The following is a 25,404-nucleotide window of genomic DNA, read 5'->3' on the forward strand; positions in this document are numbered from 1 at the left end:
TTATATCATTGCAGTAGTCACTCACAGCAACAGAAAATAAATTCCTCATTATTCAGATTAAAAACAATTAGTAAAATCTACTTCCTACTCAATCATGCATGTGAAACCTAAACAAAACTACTTCAAATTTTTTAACTCAGCAGCCTACAAAACAGAAGGTTGTAAGCCATGAAAACTCTTATACTAAATATCAACTATGCAAGCACTCTCTGTACTGCTGCCATTGAAATACAGACGTAAGAGGCAACTTGTGAAGGTTTATTTCATCCGAGGATTGTCTCATTGAGTGCTTACTGCCCCCAGTCCACCAGTGGAAGACCATGGGCACCTTCTGCATGGGCTGAAGGTGCTTAGTGGAGAGCTGCAGGTTACCTTCGTCCTGCCACTGAGAACAACACCTTCACGAGGCCAGCCACGTGGCAGCAGATTTGTCACACACTGTATTTCTAAGAAGCTGCTGCAAAAAGAAGGCTCTTTGCTTATAATGGTTCTTTGCTTATAACACGGGATGGTAGCATTTGTATGTTCAAATTAAAATTGATGGCAAAATTTGACGTTTTGATTACTCATGCTGATATTTAATCAATTTTACACTTTAGAGAAAGGCCCTCATTTACAATGCTTGGCATCAAGTAACAGAGACAAATCAGAAAGCCACATTTAAAACTAACCCGTTCCCCCCATAAATACATACAGTAGAACTAATTTCAGGTGTATTTAAATTGTCCATTAATTCAACTAGATATTTACACAATTCAGTTCACCTGACTCTTTCATTTCAGCTCTACTTTCAAGTCTACAAATAAAAACCTAATTATATGTAACGCAGATGTGATGATTGTATGTCAGAAGGAATCGGAGACATCTAAACATTTAACATGCAACTTGCTTAGCCTGAGTCAGAACCGTTCTCCCCCTCTCCATGAACCTCATAAGCATAGTTTTGAAATTTTCTAGACTACTAGAAATATATAAGCTAGGAAAGAAGGAAGTAAAGAATGAAAATACTTCAGACATATTTTTGTTTCAAGGACTTTAATAGCTTAATTATCATATTAGTAATTATTAATAGCTTATAATTAAAGACTAGAAAAATTTTAATAAACTGAACATCTGCTCGACATTAGATATTAGAAGCACAACCTGCACGCTACTGCTGTGATGGAGGCGTCTGCTGCTCATTTTCCAGGATCTAAATCCATTTATCTCTACATTTCTTGCTATATAAACATACTTTGTTTTCTGGCATCACACTGAAATATCCCCATAAACATATTGTATGATTCAACACTTTAATACCTGGGTTGCTCTCCCCAGAAGTACATACAATGTCTTGTATCGAGAAGAGAAAAAGCCCTTCTCAATCAAAACTTTCTGCCATTTCTAGCAATGAAATGGCAGAGAAATTACTCCATTCCTTAGAAGGCATTTTTAAAGGTCTGTATTAGTGCTAGGATTTATCAATTTGCATCTGAGATTTGTTCATTCTCTTCAAAATATTGCCCAGCTCACATGACAGGAGCAACCACTCTCAGCCGACAGAAGGAACAATGTGTACTTCATTCGCCCTTCACACTTTCTTTTTTAAAACAGACTTCTTTTCATCTTTGAGCACGAGTTTATAATACACTGATTTTATTCAGCTTGCTATAATCTTTAGCCTTAATGCAAAAAGTCATCTGCTATATGAGTTGGAAGGGGGAAATACATAATGCATGCAATAGGGAGGATGCATTAAGTTAGATCTTAGTAAGCATCTACATCTGCTACTCAGTCATTGCTGATAACGTTTTCCCGAGGCAATATATTCTCCAAACTTTGGTTTGGAAGTTGCGGCATGAGGGGTGTTGTCATTGAAGTAAAAGCCATTAAAAACTGAGACAGAAACACCGCACTGTGTTTCTACATCTGACTGTAAAAGTGTAGTACCTGTATTCGCTAATTTCATACAGAAAAATGATGCAACTACATAGAAAGCTGAAAATCCCTCCAAATTCACTGTTTCATAAGCAAGTGAAAAAACTGACTATGCAAACGCATCGAGGTTGTACCAATTACAGTCAAATGCACTGCAAATGTAACATGGCATCTACAACTGTTGTTCCTGGGAACCTCATGACACTATCATGTATTTACATAGAAAACTAAACAGGTAACTTGACTTGTTCATGCAATTGAATGCCATGACCTCATACCACAAAGATACTACAGCACACAGGACAAATATATATATATTTTATGCATTTGGCCTAAGTATGCTTTTGCTGCTGCTATTTGGCATTTTATCCCTGAATTTAGAGAGTAGACTTTGTGCGCTCTGAAGTGCAAACTTGCTCTCCAGCTCTGTTCATAGGTCAAGAAGTTAAAAACAATCAGACATGCACCAGGCCAGAAGTTAAAACAAGACCCTCTGTCCAACAGTCAGCATAGTGCTTTTCTACAGCTAACTACCACAACAAAGGCTTGATTTGAGACTTGGCTTGGTTAAGGATAATACATGTTCCTTCCTTCCCCCTGCCTTGAAAAGCTTATTTCCACCCCAGTATACAAATTTCTGGGAGACATGCTTATGACTCCAGCAGGGAAAATCTATCATTTTCAAGAAATGAAGGATTTAATATATACATATACATCTTAACTCCAATAACAATCTCTCCAGTGTATTTCCCAAATGTCTTGATAACACTTTTTATGATACAAACATGAAAAGCATTAACAGCTTTTTATTTCCAATCAGTTTTTTATTTCCTCTGACTACAAACATTCCTCTTGGCATAACTCAGAGCAAGGTCATCCTATACTACTGTTTGACAAGCTCCCATCAAACATTCCCAACGAAACAGCTGACAACACATGATGTAAGCCCACATCAAGTGCCAAGGGAAACCCTAACATCTGCATAAGCTTGCTTTTAGAATTGGACATGGAATATACTTTAAATTAGCACTTTGTCACTTCTGCATTGGTCATCTCAGCAGAAAAGGACCCCGCAGGAAAGCCTGAGCTTGAAAAACACAGTAGCAAAACAAAAGGCAACATGGCAACTCTAGTTAGTGCACTTCAAAGAACAGTATCTTCTTTTTTTTTTTTAAGCATGATAGGTACAAAATCAAACCTAAAATCAAGAATAAAGCAGAAGAATATTAAAGTTATATTCTGTTCATTTATTCTTCTTTGGTAATCTTTACTGTCTAGGTAAAGCACTTTACATAAGGGCAGTTTCACAGTCCTGTGGCCTACTGTCGAGTTACTCAGGCACCTTCCTGCTGACAAAGTCAGAGCAGGTACTGAAGTTAGTGGTGTAAGCACAGACCAAGCACCTCAGGTACACAAACAGCAGCACTCTTTCCACACCACAACAGCTGCATCATCTGCTTTTAAACTTATGCTGCAATTCCTCCCCTCTGCCTTTTCCCAAGAATAGTCATATCCAAAACCTGACACCACACTCACTGTGGAAGCACTCCACTCCTGAAGGCAAGTGGAAGGATTTGCCTTCAGCATAGAGACTTACCAGTATAAGTATGCACTGTAATCACACTAGGATACTTCCCTTAAATACACAAACAAACCCCTCTTCCTTTGGAAGCAGAGCACATGTGACTTGTACAAACAGGGACGTTGGTGCAAACTATCACTGTCCCTTAACCTGCTTTCTCAGCTCAGCTCCTCCTCTGCAGGAGGCTGTCTCTGAAGTCTGCCAGCAGACTTGTTCCCTAAAGGCTCCCTAACCTGTTTCAGTCAGGTTTTCACATTCCTTCAGCTAACCCAAGCCATTTTGACTGAATCAGGTTAGAAAACATTGATATGAGTAGCTCTACAAAGAGTGACCAGGGAATAACAAACAGTTAAGTGCATCTTTCATCATCTCAGATGGATATGAATCCCATCAAATATCTGATCAGTCAAGGACATTCAAAGAGCTACAGATTCACACCAGCAGTATAACTACACTACTTAGGTTCCTCCAGCCACAAGAACCCTTGAACACTACATTTCAAGAAAATGTTGGGGCCCACACTAGGGTAAGTCTCTATGTATTTCAAGACTAGTAACAACTATCCCTCTAACTCAATCTGGTTAAAGTTTCTCCAAGTCTCTCCCACTCCTGCAGCTTAAGAATAAATAAATCAGGTATAAAACCACAAATGCTGTAAAGGAAGAGTGACAGTAGAGAAGGGGGATGTCAAAGATGTACATTACAAATATGTAATTGAATATGTAAGCCTAATTTTTTTTAATTCAAATATATAGTGTCTGGGAAAGTTGTATCAATTAGAAGTGTCAAGAAGCACAAAAAAGGTGCAACTTCTGAGAAAAGTTTCTGGTTGTTATGAGAGCAAGACAGTTTGTAACATTATATCCAACAGCAGCTCCAAGAGAATTTCATGACAAAGTTTGTTCAGGTGAAGACTACACTAACTGAACCTTCAGAATTTTCCCCCCCTCACATCTTTTGAGCATCACCACAAAGTATCAACAAGGCAATACCAACAGTATTCCCAACACCCACAAGCAAAAATTGCCATTTTAATGGTTAAACAGAGTCATACAATAAGGTTTAAATGCTGTTCATAACTTGCCTTGTACCAACAATTGAACAAAACCAGACCTGCCATATTATACACTGACATTCCTGCAGTAGAAAGGATAAAGGATGAAGTTTCAGACAGCATTCCTAGACTAAGCTCATGTCAGAGAGTCATTAGTGCTCTGTTGAATTGTCTTTTTAGAGAAACATTGTTTAAACCTAGAATGAAACGTTGGCAAAGTGGATTTTGGCATATATCGATTCTGCTGGAGATTCAAAACTTCTCACTTGAGAATGAGGAAAGCTTAAACGTGGGGGCTTCTTGGTACAACAGAAATGCATTTAAAACATAGTACTGCTAAATAGTAATCTTTAGAATTAACAATCACCAAATCTGCATGTGTCTATGTCAAGCATTGGTTTAACAACCATTGAGTTTAAGAGACTCTTCATAGAAGTTTCTCTAAAAAGAACCTTAACTGCTAGAATTAAGCTAATTCATATCTTTTCAAAAGCACAGCAGTGCCGTCTGAAAAGCAACAATGCATGTCAACAGCAGATTTCAGGTTTTCTTTGGCCTTAGACTAAGTTTGCCATTTACATTTGAAAGATGATTTCTCCATATTATTGGTTTCTGTAAATCTGTGAGGAAACTTGAGTTTTGCATTACAGACAGCATTCTAATAGAAGTTTTCTGAACCAAGGATTACAGAGTGATTAATGCAGTGGTCTGTAAGCCAGAGTCTTATTTCCTCCCTGTGCTTTCAAAATCTGTGTCTATCTCGACATAGCAGAGTGTTCTGAAGGCCAGCATGCTAAGTCATGGATGAGGTTTTGATGACAAGAATTATGTTTCAATTAATTTCTACTGAATGTGTTGTCAGATTTCTAGGAACTCAGTTCTCACTGAATTGCTATTTCCAGAGCCAAAGTGTCTAAAACTGTCTAAAGAGACATCCTTCAAGTCTGCAGAAGAACACCCAATGATACAGAAAAGGCTTCTCTCCGTATGTTGTCAGTGCTCCCACTTCTCATTATTCGCACACTTAGCACCCTCAAAAATACTAATTAAGCAAAACCAAGATGTTTTAGACAGTGAAAATCACACATTTACACAGCAGCCACTGTGAACTTTATTAAGAAAAGAAGTTTGCCAGTTAAACTGCGATGACTTTATTGACTTCTCCACTTACTTGTAGAAAAACAGTTCTCTCATAACGGCTCTGGAAATCATTTATTGCCAAGTAAATGCTGAATTCCCAGCAATGTATGGTCTGCTTGGAAATCTGGCAGTCTTACCATGAAAGGGCTATATTCACCTTTGCAAAACGCAAAGTAAGCAACACATCTTTCGTTCAAGCAACAAAGTCATTCTTGAGGCAGATGCCATGCTAGCCAAATAGCAAAGCCAACTTTACATTAAGCAATCTTTTCTATCATGAGGGTTCCACAAAATGAAGTGTAATTTGTGAGGAAAACAATTCATAAGACACCAGTTAAATGTTCTCTTTATGTAAAGAGATGTTCTCTTTATGTGTAGTCAAGTCTTATTTCTCAGGCAGGAGAGGCTGAGCTAAAATGAGACAGCATGATGATCTATCTTCATGAAAATGTCCTGTTGCTAATGCCTCTGCTTTTGCCTCCTTTCCTCTTTATTAGTCCTGTGAAGTCCTATGCATTAGAAGTCAGAACAAGGCTTCTTCATTCATCTGGAATCAGGTTTATATCCAATCCTCTAAGTGACTCACAATGCTGTCTACACGCATTTCTGAAAAGTAGTTCTCCATTCCTAAGTAATCCAACCATCGCGGAAGATATTTTCCAATTTCTTCAACTCTAAAAGTTGTTTTAACTCCTTTTTCATCTTCATCTTGTAGCCACGTAGCAGAATAGCATTGTCATGGTCTATGTATAGTAGGATTTAATCCTTATTAATAACTTCAGTAGATTGCCCGAGGATTTTTAGTACTGTAGTAGGCTTCACACGCAGCTACATAAGCAGATTCTGGGAAGAAATCATCGTGGTATTCTGCTAAAAACCTGAGAAGAAAGCACACCAAAAAAAGGAACAGAACATGAAACATTTAAGAGAAATGTTATTTTCAAATTAATTTTTAAGCTCAGCAAAACCACAGCCTGGGAATTAAGAATTATTACACTTTGAAATTTGGCATACAAAAGACCTGTCCTATTTTTTACAAGTTTTACATAGTGAGAAACAGCCTTTCCCTATCAATTAAAAAAAATTCAAAAGCTGAAGCTACACTCAGAAAAAGAATCTCAAGAACTATCACAGAAGGAAAAAAGAAGTTAAAGAGATCTTTCTGCAACTGCTGTAAATTACCTGCTCAGCATACTATTTTCATTTGTGTCGCAACCAGTATTTTCAGTTATCATGTCAGTATCTTATACAAATGGCCAGGAACCATTAAGTCAAGCTGTATCTTTTAAGGTAGGTAAAGCTATGATTTCATGTTTCATGTGCCTGTGCATTTAGGGTCTCCATCTTTCAGGACTATCTGATTTAAATACGGTTCTCAAAGACAAAACACATGCTTTGCAAATCCAGTTCCTTATTTTCCTATTTCTGCAACATGGTCTTAAAGTATTATTCAAACAGCCAAGCACCCAATATTTTATGATGTCTTCCTGCTCTTCTAATACACAACAGTTTCCTTGTTTAGGACTGAAAATGAGAATAAACAGTGCTACTACTAACACTAGTAACAAACAGCTAAAATGATTATAAGCTTTCTGCTCTTTCCTTTGTAATCAAAGACACTGGGTATATAAGTGGGGGCAAAAGGGCAAAACAGTTCTTAAACTCAAGACTACAATCAAGCTGCACTTCAGAAAAAAACCCCATAGACCTTCAAAAATACCTGGATATTAAAGATCAGCATCAATAAACATGGCAAACTGTTAGCTACAGGTTCTCCGAGCTAAGAGGAGGAAGCAATAGAAATGACAGGAAACAATGTCATTTGCGTGATCTGGGTTTTCTCAAGAAACAGTGGCCAGGGTGATGACTTCAGTTTTGCAGAACCAATACTCTGGACACAGAAAGTCCAAATGAAAAAACAGTGTTTTTCCAACTTCACTCACTGCTACACTGTCTGAATTCTTTGATCTTAACAGAGCAAAAGCATCAAAGAATACTGGCAAAACTCTTTATATAAACCAATTTAAATTTAATAAGGAGTATATTAATTGCTCAGAGCTCACAGCAAATTGTGACAGCATAAAATTGTAGATAAGCAAAAAAAGGTTGATTTTTCCCACACACCTCCAATCCTTGTACTTAAACACGGGTATCAAACAAGTGCTAAACTGGAGGAATAACTAATTATATCCCACTAAGTCTAGAAAAAGTAGTGAGAAATACAAGCTTTTTCAGCTTGTATACAATCCTTTAGCATGTCATCATTAATTCAGATGGCATGTTGTCAACTTCCTCCATACTTGCTTATTTCATAGGAGCTCTGTAATTAAGAGTATACAGGGGGGCCTAGAATGGTTTCCGATGTAAAATGTTTCAAACCACTACAAAAGAGTACTGAAATAAGGGCAATTTAGAAGCTAATAAAATACCTGAATCATCAACTGCTATGACCTCTGACTTGAGCTACCAATCATTTTCTGCGATACAAGGGGTTTGTGTGAACTGAGTGTGGTAAGGCCTAAAATGTAACAGAGTAGCACCTAACATGCTTAGAAAACACAAGATTAAGATGAGCTACAAGTGGTATTTAATTAATAATTCTTCATTAACACAAGTTGATGACTCCAACTAACTATAGGGGCTAATGAAAATCTTAGTGTCTTTGGATAACATTCAGTAAAACAGAGTACTAAGAGCTGGATCATACTAGGAAACATGTTTTAAAAGAACACTAAAACAAAGGAACCTTCAGAGGGGGCATTGGTTAGCTGACAGTTCCAAGAATTCTAACAGCAAGTAATGGGAAACAAGCTCATTTTCTCTTACAAATTTCCTGACTTTTGTTTAAGATCAGTCATACATGCCAGTTTGGTGCATACTGAAGTGACAGCTGGTAGACATGAGAAACGTTAACTGAGATGCTGTGCCACAGTTACAGCTCAAAAAAAAAAAAAAAAAAGGCAGGCAGAATGCACGCAGTCAAATGTACATCTCCCTGTTCTCCACGGAACAGTTGTGAAAAACAAAATACCCCAGAGCTAGCAAACAAATTATTTTCTGCAGAGAAGTGGGAGAAAACTGCCAAAAGAAACACATGGTCAGGTTCTGTCCCAATCCCTTCTATATCTGTACACAAAGAGCAGGGCCCTTCTGAAGCTGTTTTCCATTCAAACTACATCACAGTGCAGAACGCTGGCACAGAAATATTAGGAGTCTCCTAAGACTCTTAGCTAGTGGATATTTCACTAATGCTTTGCTCTTGGACAAGTTAAAATAGCTCCAGGATCAACTACAATGGTACCTCTAAGTCATGAGCCAAGATTTAAAGACAGAGGGAGCTGTACTTAGCAGGCAGAACCAATGTTCAGCTATAGATTAGAAAGCACATTGCTATTGAGTTACTCAGAAACTGTTTCATTACTTTTAACTCACAAAGCTGATCAATTCAGTCACCTGTTGCATTATTGCCTTTTCCACTTTTATGCTTTTTATAGAGCTCATATGCATACACCTACATAGTTGATGTATGAAACTGCTTATGAGTAACCAAGTTCTGAGATGCACAGTCCACACTGATGCAAGACTGCACGCTTTTTTCATCATGAGCATCCTCAAAAAGAAAACTCATGTTTTACACTCATGCTTAGAACATAGGAGTAACATGGTACAATGCAGCTATTTCCCTCCCTACCACAGGTAGAGGCAATACTTCTCAAAGGACTAGAGGGGATGGAGACAAGGGAAACAGACATGTGGGCAACTTAGCTTGAAGAATTCCTATGTTCTGATCTTCAAGCATGGGAGTCTGTAAGCAAGCTTACCTCAGGTGACTCCAAGCAATAGCCTCACAAATATACTACCACCTGACTTTGAGTTATACAGGCAGATCTAACAAAAGAGGCACAGAATTATCACTATCCACATCAGAAGGCCACTTGACACATGTCAGGAACATTTATCTACACGAGTCACTGAATTAATATGAGCTTTAACAGTGTCACCTTATAACAAAAAGGGCCTTGTCTTGACAGCGTCAACACAACTTATTACCAGAACAGTCTCTGCATGAAGAAAAAAATTTCTACTCAACATCAGCTACTATCACATGAACAAACTGCAGGGACAGCCCAAAAAGTGTGAAAATGACAATGAAAGGAAAACTTTAATTTTTAGAAAGACAACCTCAGCCATTAAGGTATAAGAACACAGAGTCCAAAGGAAAAGCTCCCAGGAAGGTGACATCTTAAACACTTCTGCTACAGAGTTCGAGAAGGTAAGCAGATGCTTTGAAGAGATCAGTGGCCTGAGAGAGGTGCTGTTTGAAAGGCAACTGTAATGATCTATCTAAAGGAATTTGCTAAGAGAGCATTATGGATCCTAACTCTATGAGTCACCTCATCAAAAGAAATGTCATTTGCAGATTAAGAAGTTATCTCCTCAATTTATAGGCCTATCTCCATCTGGAAGGCTGTTCAGAGCAAAAGATCCTCAGCAAAAACTCCATCATAACACCATTGCCCTTGGCCTTTTAAGGGAGAGGGCAGAGAACTCTGAAGATGCCAAGCTGTCAACACAGCATTTCCAATAATCAGGCTGACTGATCATTAGAAGTGGTAACTTCTAGTACCACTTTTGGGAAAATAGCCCTACAAGAGCTCAATACTGGAGTCCTTGGTTTGTTTTGAGGATGAAGACCCACTCGTAGTAAGGCCAGATCCCTAGAGCTGCGTTCTAAAAAGCTACTGGAGCACATGTAAAGTATTTTGGGCAACCTCTCAGTTTAGATGTGTGATCCAAACCTCAGCCATTGACCATCAATATGCTCACTTGAGTACCCAAACACTCATGGTTTGATAAGCAGAAGGAAGACAAGCAATCCACATGGTGAGTTTCAGCAAGTATTTTTGGCAAAGCAACCAAAGCTTATTGTTCTTTAGTCAAGAACAATAAGCACAGATGAGCATATTCTGCAGACCAAGCAAACAAAAGCCCTCTGAAAATAAGAACCTGTATGATACCAGGTACTCACTGACTAAGCATTCAACATCAAGGCGCCAAAAGTTTGAGAGGACCTAAAATGGCAATTACCTTTCCACCCATTCAATGCATATAGCAAAGTCCAAATAAATGATAGTAATGCCCTGAAATAAGGCACTGTGCAAACAGAATTACTTCAAAATGTTTCAAAACTTTTAAAAAAATATTCTTTTATATGTCTGTGCCCTCTAAACCCACACCTCAATTTATACTCGAAAACCTGATTTTCTCACATGTAAGCTCCAATGTCATGAAGTTCTATAGTATATCATAACTGCAGTGTTGCACAGATACTTTTTGCCAAGTAACTGGTTAATCCCAAAAACTGAGAGACCAAAAAAACCCTAATATGTTCAATAATATGGATCGATTAATAATCAATATTAACAAACACTGGCATAATTGCATTCTTTATGATCTATCAGAAAGTGATTTTTAGTTAGTTATCATCTTGCAACTTTATTAAGCCACAATGAATCACAATGAGCAGGAATTCTGTCACAAAGCAACCTGACCTAACTAAAGGTGTTTTCTCTTCTATTCACCATGTGCAGTGCTTCATTTTTTCATTCTCAGACACTAATAACCTCTCATTAATTGTACATTAGCACAGACTAGTGGTGATAATTCACCACTGCACATATACAATTACTACACTCCAAATGTGCTGTCAAAACCAGAGTTCTGTTTCTTAAGGTTACTTGAAACAACCTGTCATCTTTCTATACATACATTTTATTATTACAGTTCTCTAATTTGGTCACAATCTCATTTGGCTTCCTTCTCAGAAAGTGCTCAACAGTATCAAAATACTTTTCTACCCATGGAGCAGAGTGGCACAATAGATACAAGCTGATTGTAAATCATCAGGGAAAAAGAAAAGAGATCTAAGCTTATAGGAAATATTGAGTTTGAAATACCTGGGAGTATTTCAAAACTAAAGATAAATTGCAAAACTAGAGAGCATTAAGAAATTAGTTCTCCATAACGCAAAAGAATACATGTTGGCCTCATCTGAAAAATATATATTAGAAGCAATATTTTAGAAATATTTCATGACTTATTCTTTTGCATTTCATGAAAGTCAAAATACCTGTCTTCCTGAAGTGCTGTACACTTAGCTTTGCCTTTTTTCCTACAATACAATCCTGAAATTATCTCAGTGAAGATGGGTCTTGCTATTGTAAAAACAGACATGCTATGTCTAATGTCTCCTAATTTTTAAGTAGTTCCTGTTGGACAACAGTCCTGAGAAGCGACTTCTCTGATTCCAAAACAGTTTTCCAAGTCAAGGTTGTGTTCAAATCAATGGGAACAGCAAACCAGAAACTGGCACCTTCTTGCCTATCATTTCTCATCACTGAAGCAGCCTCTGGAGCCATGCTAGGCACCTCACAGTAAAGAGAAATCATAAAATACAGCCCATACAGTATTTCATTTTAAAAATGGCTGAAATAATGGAACTAGTTAAAAGATAATATCTTCTCTACTCAGAAACTATTAACAGGCAGGAAGATTTAATCAGGAGTCCTTCACTATTGGAATACCAGTGAGTAAGCACCAGTTATTCTGTGAGCTTCCACTGCTTGCTCCTCAAGACTAAACTCAAACTGTAAGTGAAATTCGGTGAAACCACCTGATGACTGTCATTAAAGTCTATTTCAGACTGCAAGTGCTATGAATTACTTCCAAACTAAATAATTTAAGACTCAGAATTTTGTACTTAATTTGAGAAATTGATTTTCTTTACATCTGCAAACTCTATACTTGAGAAATCAACTTTCATGTTCTCCTTGAAGAAATTTTCATTATGCACACTTGTAGAAAGCTGCACTAAGCACAAAGGGTACAGCTTCTACTTAACAAGAAAGTCAAAAAGATGCATTTCATACATTCCTCAAAAATATGGGTTGTCTGGGAAACTGAGAACAATCTTGTCTCGCAGCAGTCAGAGGGCATGACTGGAAAATATTATCCATGTAGCATCTCAAAGAAAATTTAATGCCTCTATCAAGTACTAAGTAAACTCAATAAAACAAGCTTCTAGACAAAGTATTAAATAAGTCTCAGTTCCTCAGATATTAACAGTATAAATGTTAAATGAAACCGTAAATTTTAGCCATAAAATTATAATTCAAAATTAAATCAGTATCTATGCAAGAACTAAATCAGTTGTCTACTACATGGAAGTTTTATTTAAAAATATATAAACTGCTTACGCTTGGACTACTCTACCTAGACTTCAAAGAAGATTCAGAAGCAGTTTTATTAATGTGAACAGACACATCAATCCTCTGTCTGCTATTAGAAAAATAAAGAAATGGAGAGTACTTCAGCTTGTCACTCAAGAGCAATTCACTAAAAAAAATTAAGTGGTCCGCAAGTAAACTGGCTGCTATCATCTAATGTGTACAGATCTTGTAGGGCAGTTCTTACTCTTTGAAAAGTAAGCCAGAATAGAACTGATATAAAGTATTTATAATAAATGTCCATTAATTCATTCCCAAAAAGGAAAAGACAGAATCTGAAAATTGAAGAACTAGTATAAGATGTCACCTCAATCTCAACTTTTCTCTTGTAACTAGAAATAGATAATGCAGAATTATTTCTGTGATAAAAATCAAGCATAAACAAGTTCCTAGAAAACGTAATTGTTTGACCACTTTCAATGACACATGGGACAAAGAAATATATACCCAAATGAAAGACATGCTAAAGTACCATGAATATGTGTTGAAGAAAAAAAAAATCTAATAATCTGCATGGTTTCTGTGCTACCTATTTGAATACACAGCATAACTGATAAGGAAACTAGACTAAGAAGAGTATTTATGACAAAGCTACCAAAGACCAAGTGCTGCCTACAGAAGTAACTGTAACTTGGAAGCTTTTTTGGCACTGTCAAAAAAGAAAGCACTTGAAAAAACTAAGAGCCTTCAAATATTTTGCTGTAGCAGATATGCTTGCCTTGAGGGGCCATTTTGGTTTAGTTGTAGCCTGGTCTTGGGGACTGAAGCACACTTAAGTGTTTTCTACAAGGAATGCAGCTTGTGTACTCTGAGCACTCCACATCCCAACACAAAGCCTGGTAAATGGGAACTCCCAAAAGATTTGCTTCAAAAGCACAGTTCTATCTCACCTAAAAATGCCGATGTGATTTATTGCTATTTAGAGATGAATAAGCATTTCAATGAGATGGTCAGATGGAAAAATAAGACAGACACAGATACTACCACTAGAACTTTCAGTTTAGCCACCTCCCTACTTGTATAGGGAGTAGGGGACATGTTTCTCCTTTCCTCTCTTCTATTCCAGTACAGCTCATCCATAGAATGGGTATGAAAACACTGCATTAATGATGTTAAAAAGCAGAGACCTGCTGTGGTCAACACAGAAGAATCTGAACAGGTAAAGGTCTGATAAAAACTGATCTGATCCACAGTGAGTTAAGTTCCCTAAGAAATATTCACTCCAAAAACAGGTTTCCAACAACGAGCTCTACTTTTGTCCTGTTTGACTTTAGGGTACTTTGAATGCCAACAAGGATCTGACAAAAGAGAGAGATGCAACACTTAACAACTAAATGCTTCCAGGGAAAAATTTTGTATTGTAGAAACTTTGACATTTGCGACATTTTGATAAACAATTTAAGTAAAAGCATATTTAAGCTTTCATCTCTCTGATCTCTAATAGGACTTATATTTATGCTAGAGTAATGTTATGTTACTTTTCCATATGTGGTTACTAAAGTCATTGACCAAAAATTAAGTTACAATTTCAACATTTGTTCCAAATATTTACCATTTACAAAACTTTCTTAGCAATTTTATTTTCCACTGTATTGATGTTGCACAGCACAGTGCCACACTAGGTATCTATCACCTCACTGTCATGCATAGATACTAACTACAGCACCTGGTAAAAATAAAAGCTGATCATGGTGCAGGTATGAGCTTACTGACTCCAGTTGTGGAGCTCATGTGTTCAGATCGTTTGGGTATCTCTAAAAAACACTGCACTACATCACAGAGAAACCTTGCTGTTCAAAGCTCAATTCAGACAGATATCTCTTTTAAAAAATCGACCATAATTAAAAACCTGCTTTAAAGCACATGTTTTCTTCCCCTGCTTATGTCACTGAAAGTCAAAACTCTCAAGATTATGCTCTCAAAAAAATAACAATGTAGACTTTGAATTTCTTCATAAACATGGTTCTTAACCAAGACTTGTCATTCTATATATAGTAACAAACTTTCCAACTTCAGTTCTCTGTCATTGTATTTCTCAAAACTTCAAGTAGGAAATTCAGGCTCCCTTCAATCTGAGTCACAGAATAGAAAAATCTTATATTAATCTTTACTCAAGTTGTTATTGTTAAAATTTTATATTAATTTTATCATATTCTTGTAGTAATGGAAAATTAACATCTTATTTTAAACCCTCTTTGTCACTCCAGGACATTTCAATTTATGTAACAATGGAAACATTGCTGTGGTACATTGTGTCACATTACCTCAGAAACATTTCGAAGTGTTTTACTAAAGCCTTTAGGTTTTTGTCAGGAAAGCACATCTTCCCCAATATTTCTGGTAGCTTTACTGTAAATAAAAGAAATAATGTTTACACCTGTTCTTGTAAAAGCAACTTTTAATTACTTTTATCCAGTATAAAGAAAAGAATATAAAAATTTCTTCTCCCCACAGATTCCACTTTTCCTTGCAAGTTACTCATTGATCTTGCAAAGCCTTACTAAATAGGAACATGCTGAGAAAGTGAATGCTGCTTGGTTTAATGATGTTTGATAGCGTTCTGGAAGTAACACTGCTTTGCTTTTCTTAAATGAAGGCTTACAGAGCCAGTAAAAGATAACCAAATCTATGAATAGCCTAGGAGTTCTAAATAGATTAAAATGTACATTTAGCAAAGAATAAAATTTAATGCGATAAAGTAAACAGAAAAGTCACAAAGGTATAAGCAACAGGAAAAAAAATAAAGCAACTTCGATTGAGCAGAGAGTTTTTCATCAGTTTACCAAACATCCGCAGCAAATGTTGAGATCCATAGATATATGAAGGAGGTGGTGGTTGATCACTTGGTGGATAATTCTCTGGCATCAATTTCCAGGACAAAACCTAAACATGAAAGGTGAGGACATTCGTTATTAAATCTTTATAACATCATAAATAATTTAGTCTGTACAGAACTTCAAATGTAAAGATAAGTAATACCAACAAAATCTTTTTTTGCATAGCCCAACTCTGAGGTCCACAAAACCCTTAATTATGGAATCTAGGGTAGTAACATTAAAATCTGTTACCTCATTCAGTTCATTGTTTCTTCTGCCTTCAAAGCCAGTAAAAACTGTGCTCCCTTCTTTGCTAGGAGTCAAAGTTATTGGTGAAGACGACCCGCTATGGACAGGGGTTTCTTCAAAAAGAAAAAAAAAACAAAACAAATGAAATCAGAAATAAATTTTTATTGCTTGTTTTGTGAAACTGTAAGCCATTAAACTCAACTAAGGTCTGCTGCTAAACTGTTTGAAGTCTTAAACACTGAAATTCAATAAAAGCTATCCTAAAATAGGCTTTCAGAAATGCAGCTCATTGAATACTGTGGAAAAATACAGTACCAGCGTACTGAGAATATTGCGTTATATTTCTCTCTTTGGTAATAGTGCTTCAGAGATAAATAATTGATACAAAAAGTAATGAACTCCCACTTCAATCACACAACTCACAGTTCACACAGCATTAAAAAAAGAACAGAACTTTACACTTTGTTTAGACCAAGAATTTGAAGAGCAAAAGCTACTTTTTTCCAGGTGCAAGAAGAGCTTAGGCATAGAAGCTGGGGTCTCAAGATGACGTCTCTTCGGCTGTGGGGAAGCGCTGCTTTCCGATAGCCTGTCGCAGTTGGAGCTGTGGCGGGTGGAACGTCTCAGTGACTGCAGGATTTCAGGCTCAGCTTTCCGCCTTTTCGGCGTGGCCGGCTCCCCTGTGGTGGGCTGGCTGTCAGTTGACTGAGGCGTGGGCGGATTCAGTAGAGGAGGACTTGGGGAAAGCTCCTCCTGATTTCTAGGAAATTAAGGCAGCTTTACAGAACTGAAGAGATGAGGGCTCCCCCCCCCCAAAAGAAATTCTTCCCAGTTTCACACATCTTGTTAAACACTTATTCAGATGAGACAGTCTCCTCCCAATAACTATTAAAGTGATGAGGCCTTCTATTAAATACTATTTTCCAGAAGCATACTTGTTTTCAAATAAAAGTTAAAACCCACAAATACGACATTCTTCTACATTTTACTGAGGAGATGAGCAGTATTAAACTCCTTATATCCAACCTACCTGTTAGTATTTGTTGAGTTTTCTTTGATAGGAAGAAAGAACTTTGATGAGGTCACCTTCTTAAACTGAGCTTGTTCATAAGGATAGAGCAAAATTAATGGAAGTGTGAAGTCAAAGGTTATTCTCAGCCCATCCACCATCTCTTTACATAACTCAACACTAGAGGGGAAAAAGAATATGAAAAGTTGCATGTCAAAAATTTTCAGCACAGTTGTATAAAATTGCCCTTAAAGATGGACCACTGATATCATAACTACAATATGCTGATATAAGCACTAAGTAATAAGTGATTAAAAGCATACTTAAAAAGACAGTGATTGTTCTCATTAACTTAGAGTTACAAATTTTTTAAAAGTCTGCTTCATAACCTCAAAAAAACTACACAATTTTTCTGTTGTATTACTGGATTAATGAAATCTACTGTAGAGTAAACAAAGTTAGTCAGATGTTTTTCATGTAGCATTATTTTGTTTTTCCAAGTTTACTAGGCTGAAAAAAGAGGCACAGAAAAAGGAAGTACTCAACAGACTGAATCTCTATCTAAAAGGAATATGAAGAATTTGATCTACAGCTGCTAAGATGCAGTTAAGGCTGTGCTTAAGAGATATCCAGTCAACCAACAAAACCAGATAAATTTCCATTGGACATCAGCCTCCAATGGTCTGCTCCAGTAATCAAACACTCCATTTAGAGGCTACTAGGAATTTCAGTTTTCAGCTTGTGTAAAAGACTCACAATGTTAGGTGGTGCTGTTACAGCAGAACAAAGAACACCAAGTGCAGCCCACCTGCAACACCTCTCACCTCTATGAAGGTATTCCACTCTCATGTTTCAAGTGCATATATGTGTAGGGTGATAGAAATTTGATTCTGCCAAAATGACCCATGTTAGAAATTCCAAACCTTATTACCATTTCATACCAGCTGCTAAAACTACTGCCTTTGTTTTTTTTAAATACTACATTTAAATTGGGTTGGGGGACCATCATGTGCAGAAATTATACTAGATCCAATAAGGTCAATAACCTTCAGTGTTAGAGCAGTAAGGGCAACATAATAAAACCATCAGCTGAACCTCTCCTACTTAATGGATCACTAAAACTATACACATTTGGAGAAGTTCCTTAAACATGCACCTTTAAAAATTATAATGTGTGTACAACCTTCTGTTCATATTTCTGATATTTCTTCTAACTTTTTGTTTGGGAGATTATACTACAAAGGAAAAGTATTAACCTGTCAAAGAATGAATGACATCAACATAAACCTAGACACTCATATAGACCCAAGTATTTCAAGGAATAGTGTAATTACACACCACTGAAATAGAACATTGTAACACAAGTCAAGATCACTCTTAGACAAAATACAAGACTGTAGACTTACATAAAGAAGCAGTCTCATCTAACACCAAGAATCTTTAACATGAGAGAAAAAAAACAACCAAACAAAAAACACCACACTGCAAACATGGATGGTTAATTCGTTTGTAGTATGGTAAAAGAATATAGAGCTCAGCTGAGAAAACAGAAACTAAGACACAATTAACTTTAACAAACAGGATTGGTGTTACTACCCACACTTTCCCTACATATTGACTCTAGGATTTAAGATCATATGTCAACTGAAAAAAAAAACCCAACCGGCACTTGGAGTTCTTTAGAAGTGTTTGTATTAATTCTTCATCCTTTATAAAACTTGAACCTGTTCAGTTTTATTTAACTAGGATATTCTCGTATCAGATACGAAATTTTTCACATTAACAACAGCAACACATTCTTCCAAACGAGTCACAATATTTACAAAAACTTACATGATAAAATAGGATATTGATACTTTTGCATAATGACTTTTCCGAATATAGGGACTCTCACTTGATAAACAGTCAGCGTTACTGTACTACAGGTATCTGTCAAATACCTTAAGCCTTATAAACAGACACACATCATGGTATAAGCTCACAGAAGTGAGCAGCCATGAAACAGAACGCGAGGTCATTCTTGTGACAACAGCACTGGACTAAATGTTACTTACTTCTTCTCTGGTGGCACATAATGAAGATTCATATTAGCATGTGGAGTCATCTGATGGTGCCGAGACCTTTCATTGGCTGAAAAAGCGGCATTAATAGCAAAATGTTTCACATAGGACTCCAGGATGGTTATTATATTTGTCTGACAAGGAAGCTTCACTAGCTAAAAAGAAACAATAAATTAATGTCTTATAAAAACAGTTAGTAAGCATACCAAATTAAAACAGGAGCTTGTAATGTACCAACTAATTCAGTAAATGTCTAGTTCATGAAGCTATTTCAGCTTTTCAGCTATTAATTTCAACCCTTTAACCGCATTTTTGATCAAACAAAAAACATGGCCAGGTTAACAAGCTTGCTGCATTTCCATCTTTAAAATCAATCTGCATTCTAAAATACAGTTGGGTACTGAAACACTACACTTAAATATGACAAGTCACTGTTTTAACTATAGAGAAGTCTGCTACAATATTGGTATTCTTCCTTATACTGTCTAAGCTCACCTTTACCACGAAATTAAAAAAAACAGAACTTGTATACATAAAAACTACTTTTGATATCTTCCTCACCCTCCCATGAACATTCATTTCACAACTTTTATTTCATACCCTTTTTCTTCTGTTAATATAATAACAGTCTTCCTCAAGCTTCTTTTTCAAGACTTCAGGAATTTCTATGCTTATTGCTCTTTCTTCCATGTCCCTTTTTGTATGAGTGTCCTGTTCTTCTTTCTACAACAGATCAGTGCAGGAAACAATATATTGTTTGTGCTCACAAATATTAGTGAAAAAAGAACTTCAGTAGTCAGGATGCAATATAACAATCAATTTCTCTCATACAAAAATAAAATTGTATTATTTATGGAATAAATATTTAAGTGGATAATAGCCTTACTGTAAGCTATTTAACAATACTGGTTTTGAAAGCATCTGCAAATTCATTTCTTAAAACTTTTTTTTTTAAATTTAGCATTCTCTTAAGTATTTAACAAACAAACAAACAACAAAAAAAAACCCCAACACAAAAAAAACCCACCAAAAACCCCAAAACCAAACCAAACCACAGATTTGTTAGGTTTTGCTGCTTCAGATCACCCTCCCTGTACTACTTAGATTCCACACTACTTCAGAACAACTGTAGAAAAATAAATGTTTTTTCTTGAAGTCAGTCCTCTACATCTTAATTTAAGATGAGGGTTGACGTGTCTATGTCACAGTAAAACACACAAGGAACCTGCTGCTATTAGGAATTGTCCAAGCTGCACAGATTAGTAAATTTTTACAGCACCCACAAAACTGGAAAATCTAGTCTCTTACATTTTTTCCACATAAGCCTTACGTGTAGGAAGAGGGGAAAAGAAACAAATTTGTGGTTTTAGATTAATATCAAATAACTCTACAAGAATATGACATACTGCATAATTTTTGAAATCTCAACAACAGTAGAGACCAGGAGTAAAAAAATTATGGTTTTAATTCCAACTAAATTACCACCTGTGGCCTATATTTCATCTACTTCACTTTTTCCAGATTTTCAAGTACAGATTTTTAAATTCCATTAACTTAAGGAGCTCATGAATATACCATTTCTGTCCTCTCGTCTATGTCACTTTCTTCACTTTTTATTTCTTCATCTGTTCCTTCATCACTGTCATCAGAAGAAGAACTACTTATAGCTGCATAAAAGAGATTTCACATATTTATCTCACGTTATTACATTGCAGAGGTTATGACCAAACAATTTCAGGTCCCAATGAAAAAAAAAAAAAAAGAATAAAACACCAAGTCACCACAAAACCACAACTAGCTTGTTATATTTAATGAGGATGAATAATTCTAATTGAATTAAACACACAAGTATTATTTACAGCACGCTATAAACATCTTAAATATGTAAGATGAGTTTATAAGAAGTATTGTTGCATCCTCTCTAAAAACACTCACTTTTAAAAGCTCCCTACATTGCTGAACATGCAGGGATCTTCTCATTTTTCATTGGTCTTTAATTCTGAACAGGGAATTAACACATTAATCATTCAATCAAAAGGTCTGGATCTGTGCAGTGACAGTTTCTAGAACATCACTTAAGTGCCAGCCAGTGTTCCTGCTAGCTTTCTAGTTACAAAGAAAACTGCAGGAAATTAAAGATCTGTCTTGAAAGTGAAAATCAGCCAGTCAGCTGACAAGAAACAGACCTTTGTGCCAGGTAGACTAGGGAAAAAAATAATCTTATTGCTTCCTTCTTCATATAACTGCCTCTGTGTATTTCAGATAAGACAATGACACTCTTACATCATCCTGATAGCAAGTTACAGCATGCACTGCTCCCCAGGTCAAGAAGTTAAACACATCCCACCAGTTACCAAAGGATGAAAATAAGCTCACAGTTTTCACTGCTCTCATCATTTTCTTCAGCAGGAAGGCTTTTTAACACAGAGTCAACACCAGGCAACCTGCAACGTCTCTTCTTTCTTCCCTTTCTTCTCCTACAGAATATAAAATGGTTCACTGAAATTTGGCTAATACTTAATTTGTTTGCCCTAGCTAATTCAACTACATGCAAATGCACAGGAAACATGTTTCAGTTATTTTCATTAATTAATGCTGAAATAATTTGGGCAATGCTTATTTGAGAGTGGACACCTTAATATCTGCACAGTAGCTCATATTCATGTTCTCAAGCAGATCCTCAAGCCATGGCCAACCAATATTAGATTATTGCTTTTGGCTGAAAAACACTTCAGGTTTTCCCAAATTATTTTGCAAGTACATTTCTTTGGGAATATGTAGATCCAATATACATGCATTTTGCACAATAGTTAAGAATAACATAGTTATTAAGTGTTAGTCTTTTAGAGTGGTGCTTAAGAACAATGCATAGATATCTACTTCAGCATGAGAAGAGTAGCTCTCTACAATGCACTGACTGTACTGAGTACATATCTACCATCTACAGCATGAGCTAAGGCCAAGCTCACTTGTAGACTTGTATCTGTTTGAATTTGAAAATTAATCTCTCATTCATTTTGAGGCCAAAAGGATTTCTTACATGCGAGCCACAGCCTTCCGAGCCAATTTACGCTGTAATCTGCGGTTTTCGTCTGTATCACGAAGAACATGATCTTCAGCTGCCCATCTATCCCAGCTAAGGATAAGCAGAAAGAAAATTAACAATGACTGTGAACATATGCTATTCATGATTACTAATGAATTAATATACATTAAATCTACAAAGCACTCTTTTAATGTCATTAAGAAGCAACATCTGTATCACAAGGTTTGCGTTCTTCTGCATTCACGTGGCTTCAACTCTCGCTGCTGTCTAAAACCTCTCGAGCTTTGACTTCACATGCAAGAGCGTTTGTAACACCAACACACGCTATCGATCGCAGTCAGACACTGCACTCATGTACTGGCCTTGATAACCAAACAATCCAGGTCTAGATTTAACAAAGCATAAACTTTTATTAATGGAAACCTAGGAGCCACAAGTATATGTTGCAGACAGATATCCCATGAAGTTTAAACTCATGGCTATCAAACTGACTCACTGAAATTTATGGATACAGATCAATGTGTCAACATGAGCAAGTATACTAAAGGCATTTACAAAACCAAAGATACTCCTGAAAACAGCAGTCCTTTGATATTCAGTGCAATGCCTGTCTTTGCAGAATAAAATAGAAGAAATGGGAGAACTGAAACAAGACATACAGGTTCTTACCTTCTGTTCCAACCGTTAAAATGGATCAGATATTCTGGAATCTTTCTGCCTTTCTCATCTTTCCCAACAACAATATCAACAATCTGAAACAAACATTGTATAGTATGTATTAAAAAGCGTGAAAGAAAGAAACCCTTCCAGTATTTAGAGAGTTTATGCACAAACAAAGAAAATTAAATTAAACAGACTTATTATTTTGCCAGTTAACACTGACATGAGCAGAAGATACGGATTATACTATACGTCAGAAAAACCAGCTTTCTTGTTGAGTACTTTTAACACTGGGGGTTGCTCACCATCTTTGTCCTGTCCTCAAATATCCCATGCTTTCAAGACAAAGAGCGATGTCAACCAATGCAGTAGCACAATATGAATATGCAGATTTGGGCTACTAATGTTTTCTCCTGTGTGCTGTCTCAAGCCCACAAAGCAGGAGAAAACACTTCTCTATATATAAACCCCAGAAATGCTGCCCTGTTGAACACCACAGAATCTCAGCCACAAAACATTAAAATGCTTTGTGAATATCTGAGCCTTTGTTTTCTTTCTCTTTCATGCATGTGAAACGGGCCAGTCTGAAAGAGCCTGCACCTCCGAAGGAAAAGATGGATCTAGTGGATCAATAAGAAAAGTATTGGTAATAGTAATAACAAAGGAATCATGCAGCCTGCACTTGAGAAGCTCTCAGTAGATCATGTATCAGCAGTTAGGCTACAGTGATGTTTTAATTTAAAAACATGTGTGATGTTTAATTTGGGAGTCCAGAATTTAAGAACTACTGATGGATTCAAGGACAGTTATGCTATTTAGGGTATTTGAAAGTGAGGAAGAAAAGGTACTACACAGTTTTGCACTCAGGATACCTCTGTGGATAGCAACTAAAGCTGCTGGGGTTGTCAGAACATGAGAATATGTGTACAAACAAAAGGACAGCCCAAAATATTACAGGACGGTGGTGTTCCTAATCAAAACTGTTTGAGAAACACAGACCTATGCACCTAGCAAACTTCCAGAAAAAACTACTGATTTGGTCAAGAATTCAGGTGCAATACTTTCCTTTCTGTAACGAACAAAACAACCAAAAAAAACCAAAACAAAACAAAAAACAAAACAAAGCAACAAAAAAACCCTCTGTTTGCAAGTTGGGCAGAGATGATTTAGGACTGCAAAATAATCTTGTATTTACATAAAGCTCTGTAATTACTATTACTGCTCTTAAGGTCAGGCCTTACTGAATCAGTCACCTCCTACTCCAACACTTACGATCCACCGCGCACTGCTTGCTATGGTATTTCCGTATACTCTCTGCACCAGCGGTACCACTTAAACCCTTCTGAAAGGCAGAAGGGCAGCAAGCGTGGGAAAGCGCGAGGGGGAATAAATCTATCTACGCTACGCAACTGTGGGGATGAAAATCAGATTTCAGAATTACTTTGCAGGTGTTCAGCAGACAATAGAAGGCGGGAAGCGCTTCCGACACTCCCAGAAATCCTGGGCGGCTCCGCTCTACCTGTGGCGACAGCCAGGCCCCGAGGGCCCGGGCCCCATCGCCTGTCACCCGCCTCTGCTCCCCAGCGCTCCGGGAAAGGCCCAGAGGCTCCTACACGGCTGCTACGCGCTCCCCTCGCCCCCGGGGCTCCGTGTGCGGAGGTACAGAGCCGAGTCTCGCCAGGGGACGGGCCTGAGCCGCCCGCAGGGAGCGATGACGAGGGGAGAGGCCCGGCGGGGCTGATACCGCCTCGCTTCGCCTCCCTGCCCCGTGCTGGCGGGCGGGCCCCGCCCCGCGATCTCTCCGCCTTCTCCCCGCTCCCCGGGCCAGCGCCCGTTTCCCGCAACAAGTGCTGCTGCTGGCAGAGCTGCCTCCCCCCTCCGAATCCCCGGTCGGGCCCGCAGCCTTTTCCCTCCCGCGCCGCCTCCCGCCCGGGAGCGCGCGCAGCGCCCGGCGGGAGCGGTAACGGGAGAGCGGGAGCGGTAACGGGAGCAGGCGGGCCGCGCGCCGGCCCCGCCCCGCGCGCCCGGGGGGGACGGGCCGGAGGGGGGACAGGGGCACGCGCGGCCGGTCACCTTGGCATCATAGAGCACTTTGGCTTTGGTGGGGTCGGGCTCGAAGCAGAGAACTCTCTCTCCCCGGTGGAACTTAAATTTCATTCCCCGCGAGGTCATTTGTTCATCATGGCGCAAAGGAGAAGAGCCCCGCCCGCTCCCGCGGGGAGGTGCTGCTGCCGGCGCGGCCCCGCCCCCGGCTCCTCCGGCAGGGGCGGGCGGGGCAGAGCAAGTCGAGGTGCTGTGCGCTGGTACCGCAGTTCTCCTCGGTGGAGTCGTGCTCGGCCCCGGCCGGGATAAGCTGCCCACCTGTGCCCACCCCGCTGGTTCCGCGAGGTTCGCGGCACGGGCGGCTGGGACCGGGCGCGGGAGGGGCGGCGGCCGGGGGACGGGTCCATCCGAGCGAGAGGGCGGCCGCCTGCCCTGGGCCGGGAGAGCCCGAGCAGGGGGAGGCGAGAGCGCCCGGGCGCGGTTTTGCCGGCCGTGCTGGCGGAGCCCCAGTGCCCCCGGGGCAGGGCCTTGCGCTAGGCCTG

General features: G+C 38.3%; 1 protein-coding gene across 4 annotated transcripts; it reads right to left on the bottom strand.

Moving 5' to 3' along the window:
- Positions 1-1,234: 1,234 nt before the first annotated feature.
- MSL3 (MSL complex subunit 3) lies at positions 1,235-25,404 on the bottom strand. 4 transcript variants are annotated; one of them, XM_032677756.1, is made up of 13 exons: positions 24,073-24,221; positions 22,829-22,911; positions 22,154-22,249; positions 21,490-21,590; positions 20,689-20,780; positions 19,714-19,836; positions 19,108-19,268; positions 17,075-17,233; positions 16,542-16,804; positions 16,048-16,157; positions 15,763-15,862; positions 15,244-15,328; positions 1,235-6,571 (listed from the first exon to the last, which is right to left on the bottom strand). In XM_032677756.1, coding segments are annotated over exons 3-13 (1,296 nt in total). In that variant the 5' UTR covers positions 22,156-22,249; positions 22,829-22,911; positions 24,073-24,221; the 3' UTR covers positions 1,235-6,471. The 4 variants fall into 4 exon arrangements, 3 of the variants coding, with proteins under 3 accessions (XP_032533647.1, XP_032533646.1, XP_032533645.1); XM_032677755.1 differs by having other exon boundaries at positions 24,061-24,221; XM_032677754.1 differs by lacking the exon at positions 24,073-24,221 and adding an exon at positions 24,893-25,404 and having other exon boundaries at positions 4,516-6,571.

This window comes from Chiroxiphia lanceolata, chromosome 2 (assembly GCF_009829145.1).
Source record: "Chiroxiphia lanceolata isolate bChiLan1 chromosome 2, bChiLan1.pri, whole genome shotgun sequence".
Lineage (NCBI taxonomy): Eukaryota > Metazoa > Chordata > Aves > Passeriformes > Pipridae > Chiroxiphia > Chiroxiphia lanceolata.

Bases quoted from the DNA above. Each gene is read 5' to 3' on its own strand.
- MSL3 (XM_032677754.1), bottom strand. From the start codon at position 24,991: ATGACCTCGCGGGGAATGAAATTTAAGTTCCACCGGGGAGAGAGAGTT. The intron at 17,234-19,107 runs GTAAGTAACATT...TTTCCCCTCTAG, and splicing joins TATGTGCCACCAGAGAAGAA to TGTTGAGTTATGTAAAGAGA. The intron at 16,805-17,074 runs GTAGGTTGGATA...TTAATTTCCTAG, and splicing joins AACTCAACAAATACTAACAG to AAATCAGGAGGAGCTTTCCC.